The sequence below is a fragment of the Lygodium microphyllum genome, chromosome 16, assembly GCF_053477565.2.
Source record: "Lygodium microphyllum isolate KBCC chromosome 16, Lygodium_microphyllum_v1.1.10, whole genome shotgun sequence".
In the NCBI taxonomy this organism is placed as follows: Eukaryota; Viridiplantae; Streptophyta; class Polypodiopsida; order Schizaeales; family Lygodiaceae; genus Lygodium; species Lygodium microphyllum.
The window spans coordinates 65,784,763-65,802,150 of NC_141150.1; the positions used below are offsets into that span (position 1 = coordinate 65,784,763).

The window sequence follows — 17,388 nt, forward strand, 5'->3', positions numbered from 1 at the left end:
AATTAAATCTAAAGAGTGAGGTGCTCACCTATAGCTCAGGCTCCTTTAGCCCAAGAAGGAAGCAAAACACAAATATCGAAGAGTGGTTCAAGTATTGTTTTGGTATCTTTCCAGCATTACCAACTGAGATGTTCTTCATTATATTATGATATTGTATTTGAGCATTACTTGTCTTATATAGTGCTCATAAATTATAATACACATCATTACTTGTTGGAGTCAATCACCTTTTATATTTTGTATTGTCTGAACTCGTTATCCCTTAAGGATTGTGGCTTAACACAAAACCCCCCCCCCCCCCCCCCCTCGACATTTTATTGAATCCAATGTGAAAAGCCGTATCCAAACTTAGCAAGATGGGAAATCCTTCATTGACTACACAAATGTCAGAATCTAGTGAAAATAGAATCTTTATAAGATTTTTAGGGAGCAAAACTAGTCCATCAAAATAAACAAAAGTTTTAATAACTTAATAAGAAGTTTGGATAAAATAAAATACCTATAAGGACTTTTCTTAAGTGATACAAGTCATCAAAACCCAAAAAATGTAAAAAAAGAAAATTTTAAAAATAGTGTTTTCAGCTATTTTGAGAAGATTTCCACGAATCATCCCATGTTACTTTGTAGATCAGGGTCATTTTGATCGTTCAGAGTCCCTGGATGACCATATTGGGAGTTTGCATGGTAAAGTTATCACCAAAACAAGTTGCAACTAAGGACTTGGGGCATGCATAAAAATGAAAATATGAAAAAGCAAAAAGCAAGGCATAAAAGGTAAAAGACTAGTATGCTTTTAAATGAAATCAAGGCAATGGACTTTTATACAAGATGCATAGATTGATGTATAAAGGCATGGGCAATCAAGAGAGCTAGGTAAAATTTCAAGAGTTGATATACAATCAAAGCTGAAGATTGAAGTGTTCACGTATGCCTCGGCTTTCTGAGGCCGCCTAAGAAGGATTCGAGACATGAACATCGAAGAGTCCTTAAGTTGTTCTTTGGGTTTGTTTCTAGGGTATTCTAAAAAGATATTCTTGATCATATTAGTGTATTGTAATCGTAGGATTACTTGGATTGTATAGTGCTCATAAATTATCATTCATGTAGAGTTACTTCTTGGAGTCAATGGCATTTTATCTTTCACTAGTTTGAACTCATTACCCCCTGTGGATTGCGGCTTAACACAAACCTCCCTGACAACGCTTACTAGCTAGCAAACATTGTAGAGTGATGACTTCTAAATAGGAAACCTTAGTGCTGCTAGCCTCGTGTCACCACTTGTATTTTCACAGGGGCTAGCAACAAAAATAGAGGGTTTAGAAGTACAAAGTAAACAAGTTTCTTCAATGACTAGGCGGTGACAATTGTAACAATATCTGGTGTGCTAATGGTTAATATTAGCAGATTCAAGAATAGAAGCATTGACATTCATGTTCGGTCATAGTTATTAGAGGTTAGGCCCTAGGGTTGTGGTGATCCACAACTCTTTCCGCTGTCATAGAACCAACAATGAGTGGTCATTGATCTTAATATATAGAGAATGAGATTCCCTAGATATATGACCTTAATTTCCTATAAATATATCATGTGGGAAATGAAAGTCAATAATTGTATGTAGGGAATTCATATAGATATACATAAGATTTCCTACTATGAGATGTGAACACGGAGGAATGTATCTCCCTCTTTGTTTGAGACCGAGCTTTGAAGATGCATTGACTCGTTCCGTAGCGATTTTGACATGATCCTTACATTCTTCGTTAACTAACTACCATGCGGACTTGAGATTATCCACTGCCGATTATACACACACGCGCGCGAACGAACTCCTTCCACGCGTCACAAGGATCGCTGCTCTCACGCGAGAGACGTCCAGATGTAGAACTTTGAAATCTAATAAGGACGACCAAGACTTCCATCATGTAGTTGTTAATGAATCGTTCACAGGATGTGTCAATGCGGCAACGTGATCGCGACAGTGGCGAGTAATAATAATATTACTACAGGAGTAATAATAATATTACTGTACTGCAGCTCAATATTCTAATTCTAGTGTCAGGATTCCTTTCGGACCTTGTCAGCCGGCTGGCAGGCCATGTTCCTTTGCAAATAATTGCAACTTGCAAGAGCAGTAGAGTCTTGGACAATGTCTCTTATGAAAGCTACAATGTCACAAGATCAATCCTTAGTAGAAGTTAGTACTTATCCTCTCGTCTCGCTTTGTAGTTGTCATTATCCAACCTGCACTGATCGCTCGGTCCCCGCCAGTGGCTCTCTCTCATTAAAACAGCTTTTCGTTTCTCACTCACTCGTGATCATTGTTTTATTATGAAAGTTGCCTCACGAGTCACGCAGTGTTCGGGAAAAATTTTCTTGTGAACCTGACATAAATCCTTCTTGTCTTAGCCTAAAGAAGTTTCGGAAAATTTGAACCATCCAAAACTTTTCCATTTCAACTTGAACCGGTCCAAATCCTTTTATCCTACAAATTGAACCGGTCTAATTCCCTTTTAAATATATAATGAAAAGATAATCACCTTTTTATTATTATTTGAAAGGATCTTTATTTCAAAGTTTTTCTTGGAATTTTTTAAATTACTTCTCTTATGCCTTAGAAATGAAAACCTTTATTATCATTAAGAAACTTAATTTACATTTTTTATCTACATTTTTAATAGTAAAAAATAAATATATAGAGGTGGTTTTTATGTCTCTTAATGGGTCTAGACACTATGGCCTTAGAGAAGTATATACATCATAAGCACAAAAATAAAAGAAAGTATAAAACAAAAACCCAAAAGAAAATAAGTTCATTTTTTTATTAAAAAAGAAAAAAAACATGAAAGAGAATATAATGAAATACAAGCAAAATTTAAAAAAAAAAGATTTAAAAAACAAGCATATTTTATTGAAAGAAGCAACCATGATACCAAAAAGAGAAAACAAAACTAACATGAAAGAGAACATAGAAAAAATAAGTTTAACATAGATAAAGAGCTAAACATAAAGAAAAAAAAGCAAATTTTACATAATAAAAATATAATAAACATATAGGAAAAAAGAAGAAATTGTGTCAATGAAAAAAGGTAAAAAATTTAAGATAACAAAAGCGCAAATAATGCACAGTGACTTCAATATCATCATAGGCCATAAAAAATCAATTGCCCCTTTGAAAATGCAAAGTTATTGCAAAATCAATGAGCAAATTCCTTGTGCTGTGTATAAATGTCGATGTGTTTTTTCAGCCCATAAGTCCATACTCTCAATGAACTCCATATTAGTGAATTTAGAAGGCCCTTCAATAAAGATTTTCATTAATGCATCTAAACTCTTAATCTCCAAACGATTACGTAGCTTACTCTTTATCACAGTTCGAGCACTAAAACCTCTCTCACAAATAGCAATGCTCGAACATTGGACAAGAGCTACTTGAGAAAGAGTAAGAACATTACGATAAGCATCCCTCCACATATTGTTGCAAGCAAGTGCTGAAGTTACCTCTGGTAATGTGAATCTTACCCAATCTCTAGAAGCTTGATGCTTAAAATTTCTAAATTCTTTCTTAAACTCATCAACTTCTATCATTGCAGGGAATTTCTCTATATTCAACTTTTTGGGAAAACCATAAAATGAAGTTACTTTATCTATTTCTTGGATTCCATAGGTTTTTAAGGCCTTCTCTTGTATTGGATGTTATGTAGGCACAAGTATTTTTAAACAATTAAGCACGGAATTATCTTCAAATCGAGTATTCAAGTTACTTACCACTGACTTGGCAAAAGCAACTTGAAATTCTAAGGCCCTATTAAAGTCTTCTCCATTAATTTTATGTTTTAAATCATGCTCATAAAACTTATTCCCATGCAAAGCACCTCTTAATGTATATAAATATCCTTTTTCAGGCCCATAGTCTGGAAGGATATCATATCCATATATACCGACACTTAATGCATTCATATCAGGAGGAGGACAATCAATGTAATATTGTGTTATGGATATAATTTCATTCTTCACAAGACTATCTATAGTTGTGACATCTACAAAGTCATTTTGAAACATTTGGCTTAATGTTGTTAAACCTCTTAAAATGTCAGCTAAGAAATGTAAGCAATAAACACACTCAAATTCAGCCAATTCTTCATAAATATGCAATGCCTCTTTTTTTGTGATCTCAAGTATGGCATCTAAAGACTTGCATACTCTACTAATGGCTCTATATCTACTTAACCATCTCACATCAAAAGTATGCTCAAGTCGAAGAATGGGACATGCCAAATCTTGTTGCATAGCTTGCAAGCCTTCTAATCTCTTTGTGCTAACATTGAAATAAGAAGCTATGGCATTAATAAGCTTTTCTAGCTTTTTACAATAAGGCATCTCTTTTGCTACACTTGATATTGCAAGGGCACTACGATGTGCAACACAATGAATTGAAGTTAGAAATGGATTAACATGTTTTTTCAATAAGGCCTGAACACCATTATCCTTTCCTACCATTGTGGAACATCCATCGGAGCCAAAAGCAACAAATCTAGACAAGTCTAGCTTACATTTCTTTAGCTCACTAATAATAGCTTCAAACAAAGATTTTGCAGTACCATCATGCACACGTATAATGCCATAGAAACTTGTCTTGGGAATGCAATCTCTCTCACGATATGATAAATAAATAACCATATGTCCATGTGAAGAGATATCATTGGGCTCATCAATTAAAACACCAAACCATGGACTAGCGGAAACCTTCATTATTGTGGTTTTCATAAGATGTGATGCCATGCAATAGATCATTTCAGCACATGCCTTATCATCATTATAGAGACTAGTTGTATATGGTGCATGACAATCTTGCAACAAATTTATCATCTCAGGAAAAACTGAAAATGGCAAATTTTGTTTAGCAATTAAATATGCAATTCTAAATAATGAAAGTAATGCCTCATCTTTGACTTCCCTTATTTTTTTAACACTCTTTTCAATACAATCTTTTCCTTCAAGCAAAATGGCTTCCATAGCAAACTTATGACAAGTCGTGCGAACATGGGATTTTAAGTTACTAATTTTAAAATTTATTGATCCCCCTTTTGAATATGCACTATGTGGATGAGGATATTTTAAACAATACTTACAATACATTTTTACTTCGTCTCTATCATAAACAAGCCATTTGAATTGGTCAAGCCAATTCTCTTGAAAGAGTAAACGTCCTTCTTTTTTTCTTTCAAGTTCAGCCTTATCTTCAAGTGAAATATTATCAAGTGATTCATTCAAAGGCAATACATTAATTGAAGATGACTCCACAATATTATTAGTGTTTTCTTTTACCTTTTTAGAAGGATGCTTAGTTATATGTTCAATCCCGACCCATGAAAGAAGATTTCCTTGTCTTTTTTCTCTTGATTTAGGTGCCATTTCTTGAAAATAAAAAGAGTAGTTTCGATCTTACCTTCTTTGCTAATAATACTTGAAATTTGCTACCTTTTATAATGCCTTTGTTCCTTTGAAAACCAAGCTCCTCAGATCTTTAGTCTCTTTTTATCTTCAACCTTCACAAATTTATCAATAAACATATAACAAAAAGAATTTGTTACTAATCTTTCATTTCACCAACCACTCTTAAAAGAAAAGAGATCGCATGCATGCTATTGCTTTATTGAGTGATATCAATACTTAATTAGAAATTACATTGGTAATAGTAGAACTTAAAAGACTAAACTTTAAACTTTAAAACTTAAAGCAAAATGAAAATTGAACAATAAACTTATAAAGAATCGAGATGGTGCTTACCTTCAGGGCTTGCGGGCCGCGGCCAATCTTCAGGGCCCAAATCTTCTTGCGACAGTTCTTTCTCTCTGCGAGTCTCCCAATGTGTCTTCTTTCTCTCTGCGAGTCTGCTGAACACTGAACAGTGCTGAGTGAAGTTATGAACTTTGAAAGTTTGAAGCTTGCTAGTGCTGCCTCACGCCCCCACGCCCAGGTCCCAGGGTAGAAACTTGACCATTGAAGCCTGAACTTTGAAGGCTGACGGGTCACGGCGGACGCTGGAGCAGTGGAGCCTGGATGCCCTCTATCTCTCTCTCTCTCTCTCTCTCTCTCTCTCTCTCTCTCTCTCTCTCTCTCTCTCTCTCTCTCTCTCTCTCTCTCTCTCTCTCTCTCTCTCTCTCAGACCCTGACGCCGGATGGGCCACGGCGGACGACTCCCTATTGAACACAGTTGAACTTTGAAGCCAAGGCCCAACAGGCTTCTTTGTACTATAGCACTGCGGCCGCGCGGCACTGCCTCACGCCCCCAGGGCCCACGCGGACTCTCTCTCTCTCTCTCTCTCTCTCAGCCCTGATGGGCCACAGCAGAGTCCAGACTCCAGATGCCTCTCGAGTCTCTGTTGAATCCTGCTGGCAGCTGCAGCGCTGTCTCACGCCCCCACGCAGACGCCCTCTCTCTCTCTCTCTCTCTCTCACTCCCCCACGCAGACTGTCCAGTGTCGAAGCCTCCACGCCCACATGGCACAGCGCCACGCCCACAGAGCTGCCACAACGCCAAGCCCACGCCGCACGGGCCACAACGCTTAAGCCTTAAGGGCCTAAAGGCTAAGGCTCTGAGGCTTGAGCGACTGAAGCCTGAGCCTTAAGCGCTCTCTCTCTCTCTCTCTCTCTCCTGAATCCCTCCAGGCTCCCACAGGCCCAGGCACAATCACGACTCAAGATTCAAGAATAAGCAAGAAGGCAAGGCTCAAGCTTGAATGCAACACTCACAAATTGCATGCAGGCTCACGATTTATCATCACGATTCACAAGTCTACAAGAGCTCTCTCTCTCTCTCCCATCTGAAGACTGAAAGTGGTTAGTTGGTTACTGCCAGTCGAGTGCAGTAAGAATTAATTATAATTAAAGCTATAATTAAATCTAAAATATTCAAACTTCAAGGCTAGATCGTCACTCTAGAGTCCATCTGCCATTTGGCAAATTGCAATGCATCCTTTAAAGTTAAACTTTAAAGCTTTAAAAAGACTTAACTTTTAAGATTTAATTTAAAATATTATAATATAATATATATATATATATATGTTATATTTATTATTTAAAATCCTTTTCTATATCATTCTAAAAGGAGATTCTCCTTCTATTTTAATATTGAGAAGGATATTCTCCTTGGATGATCCAAATTAAACGGTCCGAGTCTTTTTCACCTATATTTTTTACAGGTAAGTACTTCCTGCCCACATATAATTGAACAAGTTTTTTCTTGAAATGAACCGGCCTTAGGATGAAGCGAACCCGTCTTTTCCCGAACACTGGAGTCACGGCGTGTTCGCGAGTCATGGTACGCGGCGCGCGCCCACTAGCTAATTATTTGCCTTGATGTACTCTTTGACTCACAGTTGTTGTTGCAACTCCACCAAGCTATCTTAAGAGTCTTCACATCCATTAGATGGATAATAATATTATCCTTAACACTTAGCTCCATCATACGAATAGCAATTGTGGTCTTTATTGTTGCATTAGGCTAATTTTATCCATTAGTGTCCTTTACTTTTGGTCTATTCATAGAGACTAGATCACAACAATTTCAAAGAAGAGGAGTGATTTGATCCGTTCTTTCCAAAAGTAGCATCTTTTATTGATCCTTTCCGCTCCCTCCAATGATAAATTGTGTAGATTAGGTGCTATTTTTAGTTTAACATTATGAATAATTCAATGTAATGGGGATTTTCACATGCTTAAGGCTCAAACCAGACAAGAAGGTAAGATGGCTAGTCTCATACCATGAGAAAACATAATGAGAAAGAGGAAATCACACACAATAGCAACCAACAACACAATAACAATGTAAAGTAAACAATAGTAGACTTTATTCAATAGAGAAAGGCCACTGATGGGGTTGCCAAGTACAAGTGATGGGCTAATGTCCAAACCCAAAACTAGAACTAAGAAGCTTAACTAGCTCTCATAGAATAATACATATAATGTTGAGTATGGGATAGACTTAGTACTCGTCTATACTCTCCCAAGTATACAATATAGTATCTTCATTTATTAAAGTATGCAAGTTCACACCATCTCATCAGTAAGGTTTCAATAATATTTTTTTAAAGCACAAAGGCAACTGCCAATTAGTGCATAGCATGCACCTTCTACTTAGCACACATGCAGATAGCTGCAAATTGACACATTGGCAACAATTCACTACTAATTAGTATATAAGACATACTAATTAAAAGGTCACTACTAATTAGCATGCATTTTTTTATCAATGGGTTTTCCTTATTTGAAGGCACAAAGGGAGGATATAAAATTTATTTTGAGGATGATGATGTCATACAGATTTTTGTCTAGTGTGGAAACCCTTCAACCATGACATGATTCAAAGCAATATATGCTCAGAGACAAAGAGACAAAATAATTCACTATTAAGTGCTTGGCTTCATAAATATGCTTGCATTCAGAGGTACTTGGAGTTTGAGTTGTCTCTTCGGGAAAATGTAGTCTCGAATAAGAGCTTATGTGATATGGATCAAGGGAAAAAGTGGAAGAAAGTAAGATTTGATTGGTTCAAGTATGGGCATCTTTACTTCTGCTATTGTATACATGCAATGAAGTGTAAAGGCTTGGGGCATAATGGCCAATGTTTAAACAAATTCAAGAAATGGTGTGCAATACTCTAGCTATCCTTGGGATTGAGAATGGTATAACCCAATAGAAAAAGTAGCACTTAAATCTTAGCTTTTAGCTAGCTTTAAGTTGGATTTTTGAAAAGGCATGAGGCGATGCTGCATGGTCCCTTCTTGGGAGGAAATGATCGTATATGCTGATACTTTTCGAGGATTGAGAGCCATATTTTAGGAAGGATTCGACATGATTGAGGGGAGGTTTTGGTGTGCTTGAGGGAATGCAAAGGGAGAGTAATGCAAGGAGTTGACTAAGACACTGCAAGACATCGACCAAGGGAGGACAAGCACTATAGAGATAGAAGCCATCTTCTGCAATGTTGTGTTCCCAGAGGGAGAAGACAACCTGAACCAAAATAGTTGGTGAAGGTGGAAACGAGTGGAGACTTTGAGTTCAACTAATTATATTACATGCTACAGGTGAGTGTTGAAGAAGACATAGAAGAGGATGTAAATATGCTTTCTTTACAAGATGTAGAGCAAGTATTATATCTGAGTTTGTATATGCTTGAGCTTGGATATGAGGAACTAGATTTTGCAAAGAACCTTTTGAATTCTAGCAAGAGGCTTGTTATATTGTATAAGAAACAACTATTTAAGCACTCATATGATCAAATAAGGATGCAAAAAAAGGATGCTAAACTTATAAAAGAGGCAGAGGTTCTAGCCCATCTCACACTACTTACTCCAAGGCTCAAATTAGCCATATTGAGGATGCCTATGTTGAGACTATTAAGGCTATAATTAGCCCTATAGAGGATCATGTGAAAGAGGTTGAAGTTGATGAGATGGACATTGCATATAATTTGTGAGTGCTGATGAGGAAGACTATGAGGCTAAGGTCTTACTTAATGAAATGAATCAGATAGAGATTGAAGAATTGATGCATGCACATGATACGCATGATATACTTGCATTCTATGAGAAGGTTCAAAAGCTAGAGGATCTTGTTGTCCTACATGAGATCAATGTAGTGGGACTTTGGACACACGATTATTCCTTCAAGAGCTTCGATGCGAATCAAATGACTACTTGTCTTATAGTCTTTTGCACACAAATGCAATCATTTGTTTGTAGTGAGTGGCATGGCCTTGCTTCAATCCCATGAATGATGCATTTTCCACACTCCACGATCCAAGTGAGTGCTCCTTCAACTCTCAACCCTTTACAACCTCCACATGCAAGAGAGAAGCATGGGCATGGCAAGAGAGAGTTCTTGGAGAGAAGATGAGTAGAGCTTCACCTTCTTGGTCCCTCACCCTCTCACTCTCTTTTTCTCAATCTCTCACTCTCACCCGCACTCACTCTCCCACAATAAAAGTGTGACTTTACATGTTTAATCAATAGAATTGTTGAAACCATTTGGCAATTCAATTGTGCATGTGCTTCATGCATATCATATTATGGTTAGTAATCCAAAAACTATTTATAAAAATTTAGGCTCCCTCTCATGCTTGGTTGCTCCTTGTGTAGGAGCTTTCGCTCAACCGCCAAGACCCACGGACCACTTATTATTTCAATCGTTTCAAGCCGAGCACTAATGGCTACCTCTCACATAGCCGATGCACCATCCATATCTACGGGTGTAGTGAGCTTACCTTGATGTTGAAATGAGTTGCCTCCTCTCTCACGCACTTCGGTAGCTCCACGATCCAAGTGCAAGCTTAAAGCAAGCTCCATCCTCAAGCTCCACACTCCAAGATCCATCGCCACGAGCAAGAGAAGAGAAGAGAAGAGAAGATAAGAGAAGAGAAGAGAAGAGAAGAGAAGAAGAGAGGAGAAGATGGAGAGCTTCTGTTGAGATATCGAGCTCCACTCGTGATATGCCAGGGTGACCGTTGTGCAGTTATGTCACCGACGTGTCAGTTGCAGATGCGGTTGGTACACCGCCCATGAATAATAGCTAGATGACAGCTATCCTTATCTACTCTAGTTTGTGGCTCAGTTAGTATGCCACCTTAGTTAGTTGAGTTTGGTTTGAGACCCATATATAGGGTTCTTCTATTTCTTTGTATAAGACTTTCTTTTTGGCTTACACAACTAAGAAGAGGAAAACTATTTTCAGCCTCCACCCTTGTGTGTATTCCCCCATTGTGCAAGCAAGAAAGCTACAAGTGAGACTCCTTCCTTCTCTCCCACAATCTTGACATGGTATCAGAGCCTTGTTCGTGGTAAGGAGCTCAAGAAGGCAAGCCAAGCTTGCGGTGTTCTGGTAAGAGGAGCAGTGTTGGTTTCATTTTCTGTTTTGGGAGCAGATCTCTGCAAGTAGCACAGCCGGAAATTGCAAGAGTGCATTGTCTCAGGTTGAGACGCCCTTCGCGGTGAAGCAAGAGGGCAGTATATGCCATTTCGGGGCCTGTTTTGGAGGCGGAAGTTTTTTGCACGCACTCAGGAAAAGGCCCAGTTTTATGCTGTGCACCACTGTTCTACAGGTCAGTGAAAAGTTACTGTAGAAATTGCATGGTATGCCTGTGCGTAGAGACATTGGGAGTTACAGAATCGTCCTTGTTTCCTATTGATGCAAAATCGTCAGTAGGAAGTGACTGTGTGGTTAAATACCACTTTCGTCAGTTTTGCAGATTAGCCCTTGTGAGGCTGAAGTTGTGTTCTTTGCAGTGACAGAATTTTTTGCAGTGTTCTGTATGGCGTCTGATTCTCTTTCACAGATTGTCACTGAAAAGCTTGACAAGAACAACTTCCAAGCATGGAAGTTTAGAATGACGAATTTCCTTATGGGAAAAGGATATTGGGAATTTGTTGCAGGAAATGAAGAAGAACCAGTTCTTCCTGATGTTCCCAATCAACAGCAAATGTAGGCATTCAAAACATGGCATGAGAGAGCCAGGAAAGTTATGTACTAGCTGTCTATCAGTATTTCAGACTCTATGATTGTGCATATTCAGGATGCAAGTACGCCAAAGGAGGCACGAGATACTTTGTCAAAAATGTATAGCACAAATACGCAAGCCACGAAAATGCAGCTCAAGCAAGAGTTGCATAATGTGCAAAGAGAAAATATGAGCATCAATGACTACCACATGAAGGTGAAGAAGATTGCAGATGCACTTGCTTCCATTGGGTCACCAGTGGAAGATGATGATTTAGTTTCTGTGACCTTGAATGGTCTAGGAAAGGATTATGTACAATTTCGGACATCCATTTCAGTTCGTGAAAGATTTACTGATTTTGAGGAGTTGATTGCTCTTCTAATTTCTGAGGAACAGAGAAATAGTGGTGCATCTTCTTCAGGAGGAATCTCAAAAGAAGCTGTCTTCTACTCAAATGCTGGAAGAGGTAGAGGCAGAGGTAGAGGAGGCTGATCTGGAGGCCGTGGTAGAAATTAGAATATGCAGAAACTCAAGAAAACCAGTCCTATGGAGGAGGACGTGGTAACTCTAGAGGCAGGGGGAGCCAAAGAGGTCGTGGTGGATGGCAAAGAGGGCAAAATGCAAATAGCAATGTTGAATGCTACTACTGTGGTAAAATGGGTCATATGGCTAAAGACTGCTATAAAAAGCAGAATGACATCATGAATGGAAAACTACAACAAGGAAATTATGCATCTTCTAGTAAACAAGGTGATGACAGAAATGAGCATTTGTTTATGGTGCAGCACATGAACAATTCTGTGACAAGTGTAGAAGAAAGCAACGATGTATGGTATGTTGACTCAGGTGCATCAAACCACATGACAGGTCATGCAGAATGGATGGAGGATGCAAGGAAAATGGAAAAACCAGGATTTGTGGAGACTGGTGATGATACTGCACATCCTATTGTGCAGATTGGAAAAATTCCCTTGTCTATGCAGGATGGGAAAAAGAAATACATGTCCGATGTATTTCATGTCCCAAATATCACCAAGAATCTAGTTTCTGTTGGTCAAATGGTTGAGCAGGGCTTGCAGGTCAGATTTAATCCTGATGGATGCTTTGTTGAGGATATGAAAAATAAAGGTCGCTTGATAGCAAAAGGAAAGAAGAAGGGCAGAATGTTTACGTTGGATGCAGACATGTCTGAATTGAGTGCAGCAATGTTTGCACATGGGACCGGTGTAGTTGCAGATATTGATATCTGGCATAAACGCATTGGTCATGTTAATGTACAGCGACTTAAATCAATGCAGGCCCAAAATATTGTTGCAGGATTGCCTAAATTCAAGGTTCCAGAAATGCATAAGGTATGTGAAGCCTGTCAGTTTGGAAAACAGGCAAGGAAACCATTTCCTAGACATGTTCAAGAGAGTAAGAAGCCATTGGAATTAATCCACTCTGATGTGTGGACTACTAAAGCTGCATCTCTTGGAGGTTGTCATTATTTTGTCACTTTTATTGATGACTATAGCAGAAAAGTTTGGGTGTATTTTATGAAAAAGAAAAGTGAAGTTTTTGGGCATTTCAAAACTCTTAAAGCTATGGTTGAAAAAGAAACAGGTCTGCAAATAAAATGCCTAAGGTCAGATGGAGGGGGAGAGTACCTCTCAAATGAGTTTGCAAGGTTCTTGCAGGAGCATGGCATAAAGCAGCAATATTCATGCAGTTATACCCCACAACAAAATGGAATTTCAGAAAGGAAAAACAGGTATATTGGAGAGGTATCTCGTGCCATGCTCAATGAAAAAGACCTGGCAGATTTTTATTGGGCTGAAGCAGTTGCTACAGTAGTCTATATAATGAATAGGACTCCCACTGCAGCAATACATGGGATGACTCCAGAGGAGAGGTACACTGGTAGGAAACAAGATATTTCTCATTTGAAAATTTTTGACTGCATTGCCTATGTACATGTGCCAGATGAGTTGAGATCCAAGTTGGATCCAAAAGCTGAGAAGTGCATCTTTATTGGTTATTCTCTGCAGCAAAAAGGGTATAGATGCTATAACCCTTCCACTCGTAAGTTTACAGTGAGCAGGGATGTTGTTTTTTATGAGATGAGTAGCTGGTATAAACCAGTAAATGTGATTGATGATGTAGATGCACAAAATGGTAATGCTGCACAGAATTCACAGCAGCAGTCACAAAATATTAGTGGACCTGGAGCGTCCTCTAGTAGTGGTTCACATTCTTCGCCATGGACAGGCAGATTGAGATCAGGAGAATCTTCTCAAAGCAATGCAGATAGTGGTATGCAGGTATCACGAAAAGGAAAAGAGAAGGTAGATCAGCCCATGGTTGATGTGAATGCAGGTCACTCTTATGTGGATGGTGAATCCAGTGGCTCAGAACAGAGCATTGATGATGAGTTGGGTATCCCCTCTATTGTTACACCTGGAGTAAGGAAGACCAGGGATGTTTTGAGAGCACCTGGAAGTGAGCCTACTTTGCGTAGGTCTACCAGAGCTAGGTATCCTGTGGATAGGCTGAAATATGATGGATTTACAACCATCCACTATGCATATATGGTCAAAGTGATACAGGAACCAGAACCCACTTCTTTTGAGCAAGCCATGGGAAAAGAAAAATGGAAAAAAGCCATGGATGAAGAAATGGATGCCTTGGAAGCAAATGCTACATGGGAATTGGTACCTTTGCCTAAAGGTAAGAATGCTATTGGCTGTAAGTGGGTTTATAAGGTGAAGCACAATGCAGATGGTTCTATGAACAGATACAAGGCAAGATTAGTAGTCAAGGGGTATGCACAAACATATGGCATTGACTATGAAGAAACATTCAGTCCGGTTGCAAGGATGGCAATCGTAAGAGCAGTCATTGCTATGGCTGCATCAAAGGGATGGTCTTTACATCAGATGGATGTAAAGAATGCCTTCTTGCATGGTGATTTGCAAGAAGAGGTCTATATGGAGCAGCCACCAGGTTATGTGCATGCTGTTCATCCTGAGTTTGTTTGCAAGTTGAAGAAAGCTTTGTATGGCTTGAAGCAAGCACCTAGAGCATGGTCTGACAAGATAGGAAAGTATCTTGTCACTATTGGCTTTCAGATTTCCAAGGCAAATTTCTCACTTTATGTGAGAAAAACAGAGAAAGGTATTATGCTACTTGTCATTTATGTTGATGATTTGATTATGACAAGTGACAGTGATGAAGATATCCTTCATGTGAAAATGCTATTGAAGCAAAAGTTTGAGATGAAGGATTTGGGAGAGCTGCGTTATTTCTTGGGCATTGAGGTGATTAGATCACCAAGTGGGATACAGCTCTTGCAAAGGCAGTATGGATTGGACATGCTATCCAAATAGGGGATGACAGGCTGTAAGCCTATTTCAGTTCCTTTGGAGCAGAATGTGAAGCTGAGCGCAGATGCAGGTGAGCTTCTGGAAGACCCTACTTTGTACAGACGCATAGTAGGAAGCTTGATTTATATGACTATTACCAGGCCAGATTTGAGCTATGCTGTTGGATTGGTAAGTCAGTTTATGCAGGCTCCAAGGAAACCGCATTTGGATGCGGCTAGACACATACTCAGGTATGTGAAGTCCACATTGCAGTATGGGCTATTTTATGAGACTGGGGTTTAGATACAGTTGCATGGATACACTGATGTTGATTGGGCTGGTAGCATTTCTGATAGACGATCTACCAGTGGATATGTGTTCTCTTGTGGGAGTGCTGCAGTCACTTGGAGCAGCAAGAAACAGCCTACAGTTGTCTTATCCAGCACAGAGGCTGAGTACAGGGGCGTAGCAATGGCTGCATGTGAGGTAGCTTGGTTGCATAAGCTACTTTATGATATACATCAGCCTACAGATGGGCCAGTTGTCATTTATTGTGACAACATGAGTAGTATACACTTGGCAAATAACCCACTCTATCATGCTAGAACAAAGCACATTGAGGTGCATTATCACTATGTGCGGGAGAGGGTTTTACTAGGTTTTATTGATCTAGTTTATGTCAGCACAGAGGATCAGGTAGCTGACATATTTACGAAGGCATTGGGCGCAGAGAAGCTGCGCAAGTTCAGAGACCTGCTTGGTGTGCAGGAATTGGGATTGAGCTCGAGGGGGAGTGTTGAGATATCGAGCTCCACTCGTAATATGCCAGGGTGACCGTTGTGCAGTTATGTCACCGATGTGTCAGTTGCAGATGCGGTTGGTACACCACCCATGAATAATAGCTAGATGACAGCTATCCTTATCTACTCTAGTTCGTGGCTCAGTTAGTATGCCACCTTAGTTAGTTGAGTTTGGTTTGAGACCCATATATAGGGTTCTTCTATTTCTTTGTATAAGACTTTCTTTCTGGCTTACACAACTAAGAAGAGGAAAACTATTTTCAGCCTCCACCCTTGTGTGTATTCCCCCATTGTGCAAGCAAGAAAGCTACACGTGAGACTCCTTCCTTCTCTCCCACAATCTTGACAGCTTCTCCTCCACGGTCCCTTGCCCTCACACACTCACTCCCTCACACTCTCACACTCCCTCTCTCAAGCACAAGCTCAAGCAAGTAAGAAGAAGAACAAGAAGAAGAAGAAGAAGAAGAATAGGAGAGCCACTTTTGGCCACAAACACCATATTGGGGAATATGGGAATTTCCCATAAGTTTGGGACATGTGGTCAAATCTTTGGATTTGTCATAACTTAAACACTATAACTCCAAATCAAGTGCTCTATAGCTCAATAGATTCCATTTTTCAAGCACTTTCCAATGATAGGTCACATCATATGTTTTGAGAAACTTATGGGCATATTATCCGAGTGCCAACTTTTTAGTATTCAAAAAATGGGAATTGGGAGATTCCCAAACTTACAAATATCGTGTTCACACACAAGAATGAGCTTCTCATTCACTTTTCAACTTTATATACAAAACCCTAAATCCCTTTTGGACAGTCATCCCCTTATCCCCTTTTTTACATGGCCGGCCGTGGCCTAGGCCATTTTTCCCATTGTCCTCCTATATTCCTAGCTTCTTTCCTACCGCCCATCTACCTTTACAAATTGCACGGGTGAGAGCCCGATGCTCTTTAAATTAAATCATGATGCGCTTGTGCTCTTTTATAAAATTATTGACTTGTGCTTTTCCTTGTGCGCCCTTTTCCTTTATTTAGGACTTTTCTTGCGCTTCTTGTGTTTTTAGATTTTTCTTAGCGCGCCTTCGTCTTCTGTTTCACTTTTCCTTGGCCTTTGTATTGGTGGTGGTGTGGAGGAAGGTCGTTGGGGGCACATTGGTGGGCTAGGTGGCTGGTGGTAGGGTTGTTGGAGTTGGTGGTAAGACTATTCTTTGTTGGGGATTGCATTGATGGCCAGCACAAGTGTTGGTTTGTTGGGGATTCTGCACATGACGATGCTTGGCGGGCTTGCAGGATGATAAAGGATAAGAATTCAGAGTTGGGTGTCGATGAAGAGTGAACTTCACTTTCGTTGGAGTCTTCAACACCTGCAATTGAAAACCTCTCATAAGTGGTCTCTCCCTAGGGGTAGTGCTAGTCTTCTCTATCGTGCACAAGACATAGTTCAATTATTTTGGAAGATAGGTCGAACTCTAAGCAAGCTAAGAGTATTTTCCTACACTTGAGGACCCAAACTTGTATATATTTCAGTGCAGATATTATGTGAGTGCTCGTGCATACTTAGATATTATGTAGTTAGAAGACTGCGGGCTGGTTTCTCATAACAATGTGTGGATGGAGCAAAGTTGTCCATGTTGAGAAGAAGTACATGTGAAGGTGTATGAGACATCCTTTGCATTGTGACTGCACGACGTAACATAAGTGAACAGAAGGACACCCACTTTCGGTAGCTAGGAGCTATTGGACTTGCTTG

General features: G+C 39.4%; 1 protein-coding gene across 1 annotated transcript; it reads right to left on the reverse strand.

Annotated features, from left to right (window-relative positions):
- Nucleotides 1–3,183: 3,183 nt before the first annotated feature.
- LOC148022927 (uncharacterized) lies at nt 3,184–5,412 on the reverse strand. Its single transcript, XM_087695281.1, has 2 exons — nt 3,766–5,412; nt 3,184–3,609 (listed from the first exon to the last, which is right to left on the reverse strand). The coding sequence occupies exons 1-2, from the start codon at nt 5,410–5,412 to the stop codon at nt 3,184–3,186; spliced, it is 2,073 nt and encodes a 690-aa protein (XP_087551407.1).
- Nucleotides 5,413–17,388: the final 11,976 nt, after the last annotated feature.

Coding starts and splice junctions, on each gene's coding strand:
- LOC148022927 (XM_087695281.1), bottom strand. CDS start 5,412: ATGGCACCTAAATCAAGAGAAAAAAGACAAGGAAATCTTCTTTCATGG. Junction 3,610..3,765: donor TTGCTTTTGCCAAGTCAGTG/GTAAGTAACTTG, acceptor TTTCCCAAAAAG/TTGAATATAGAGAAATTCCC.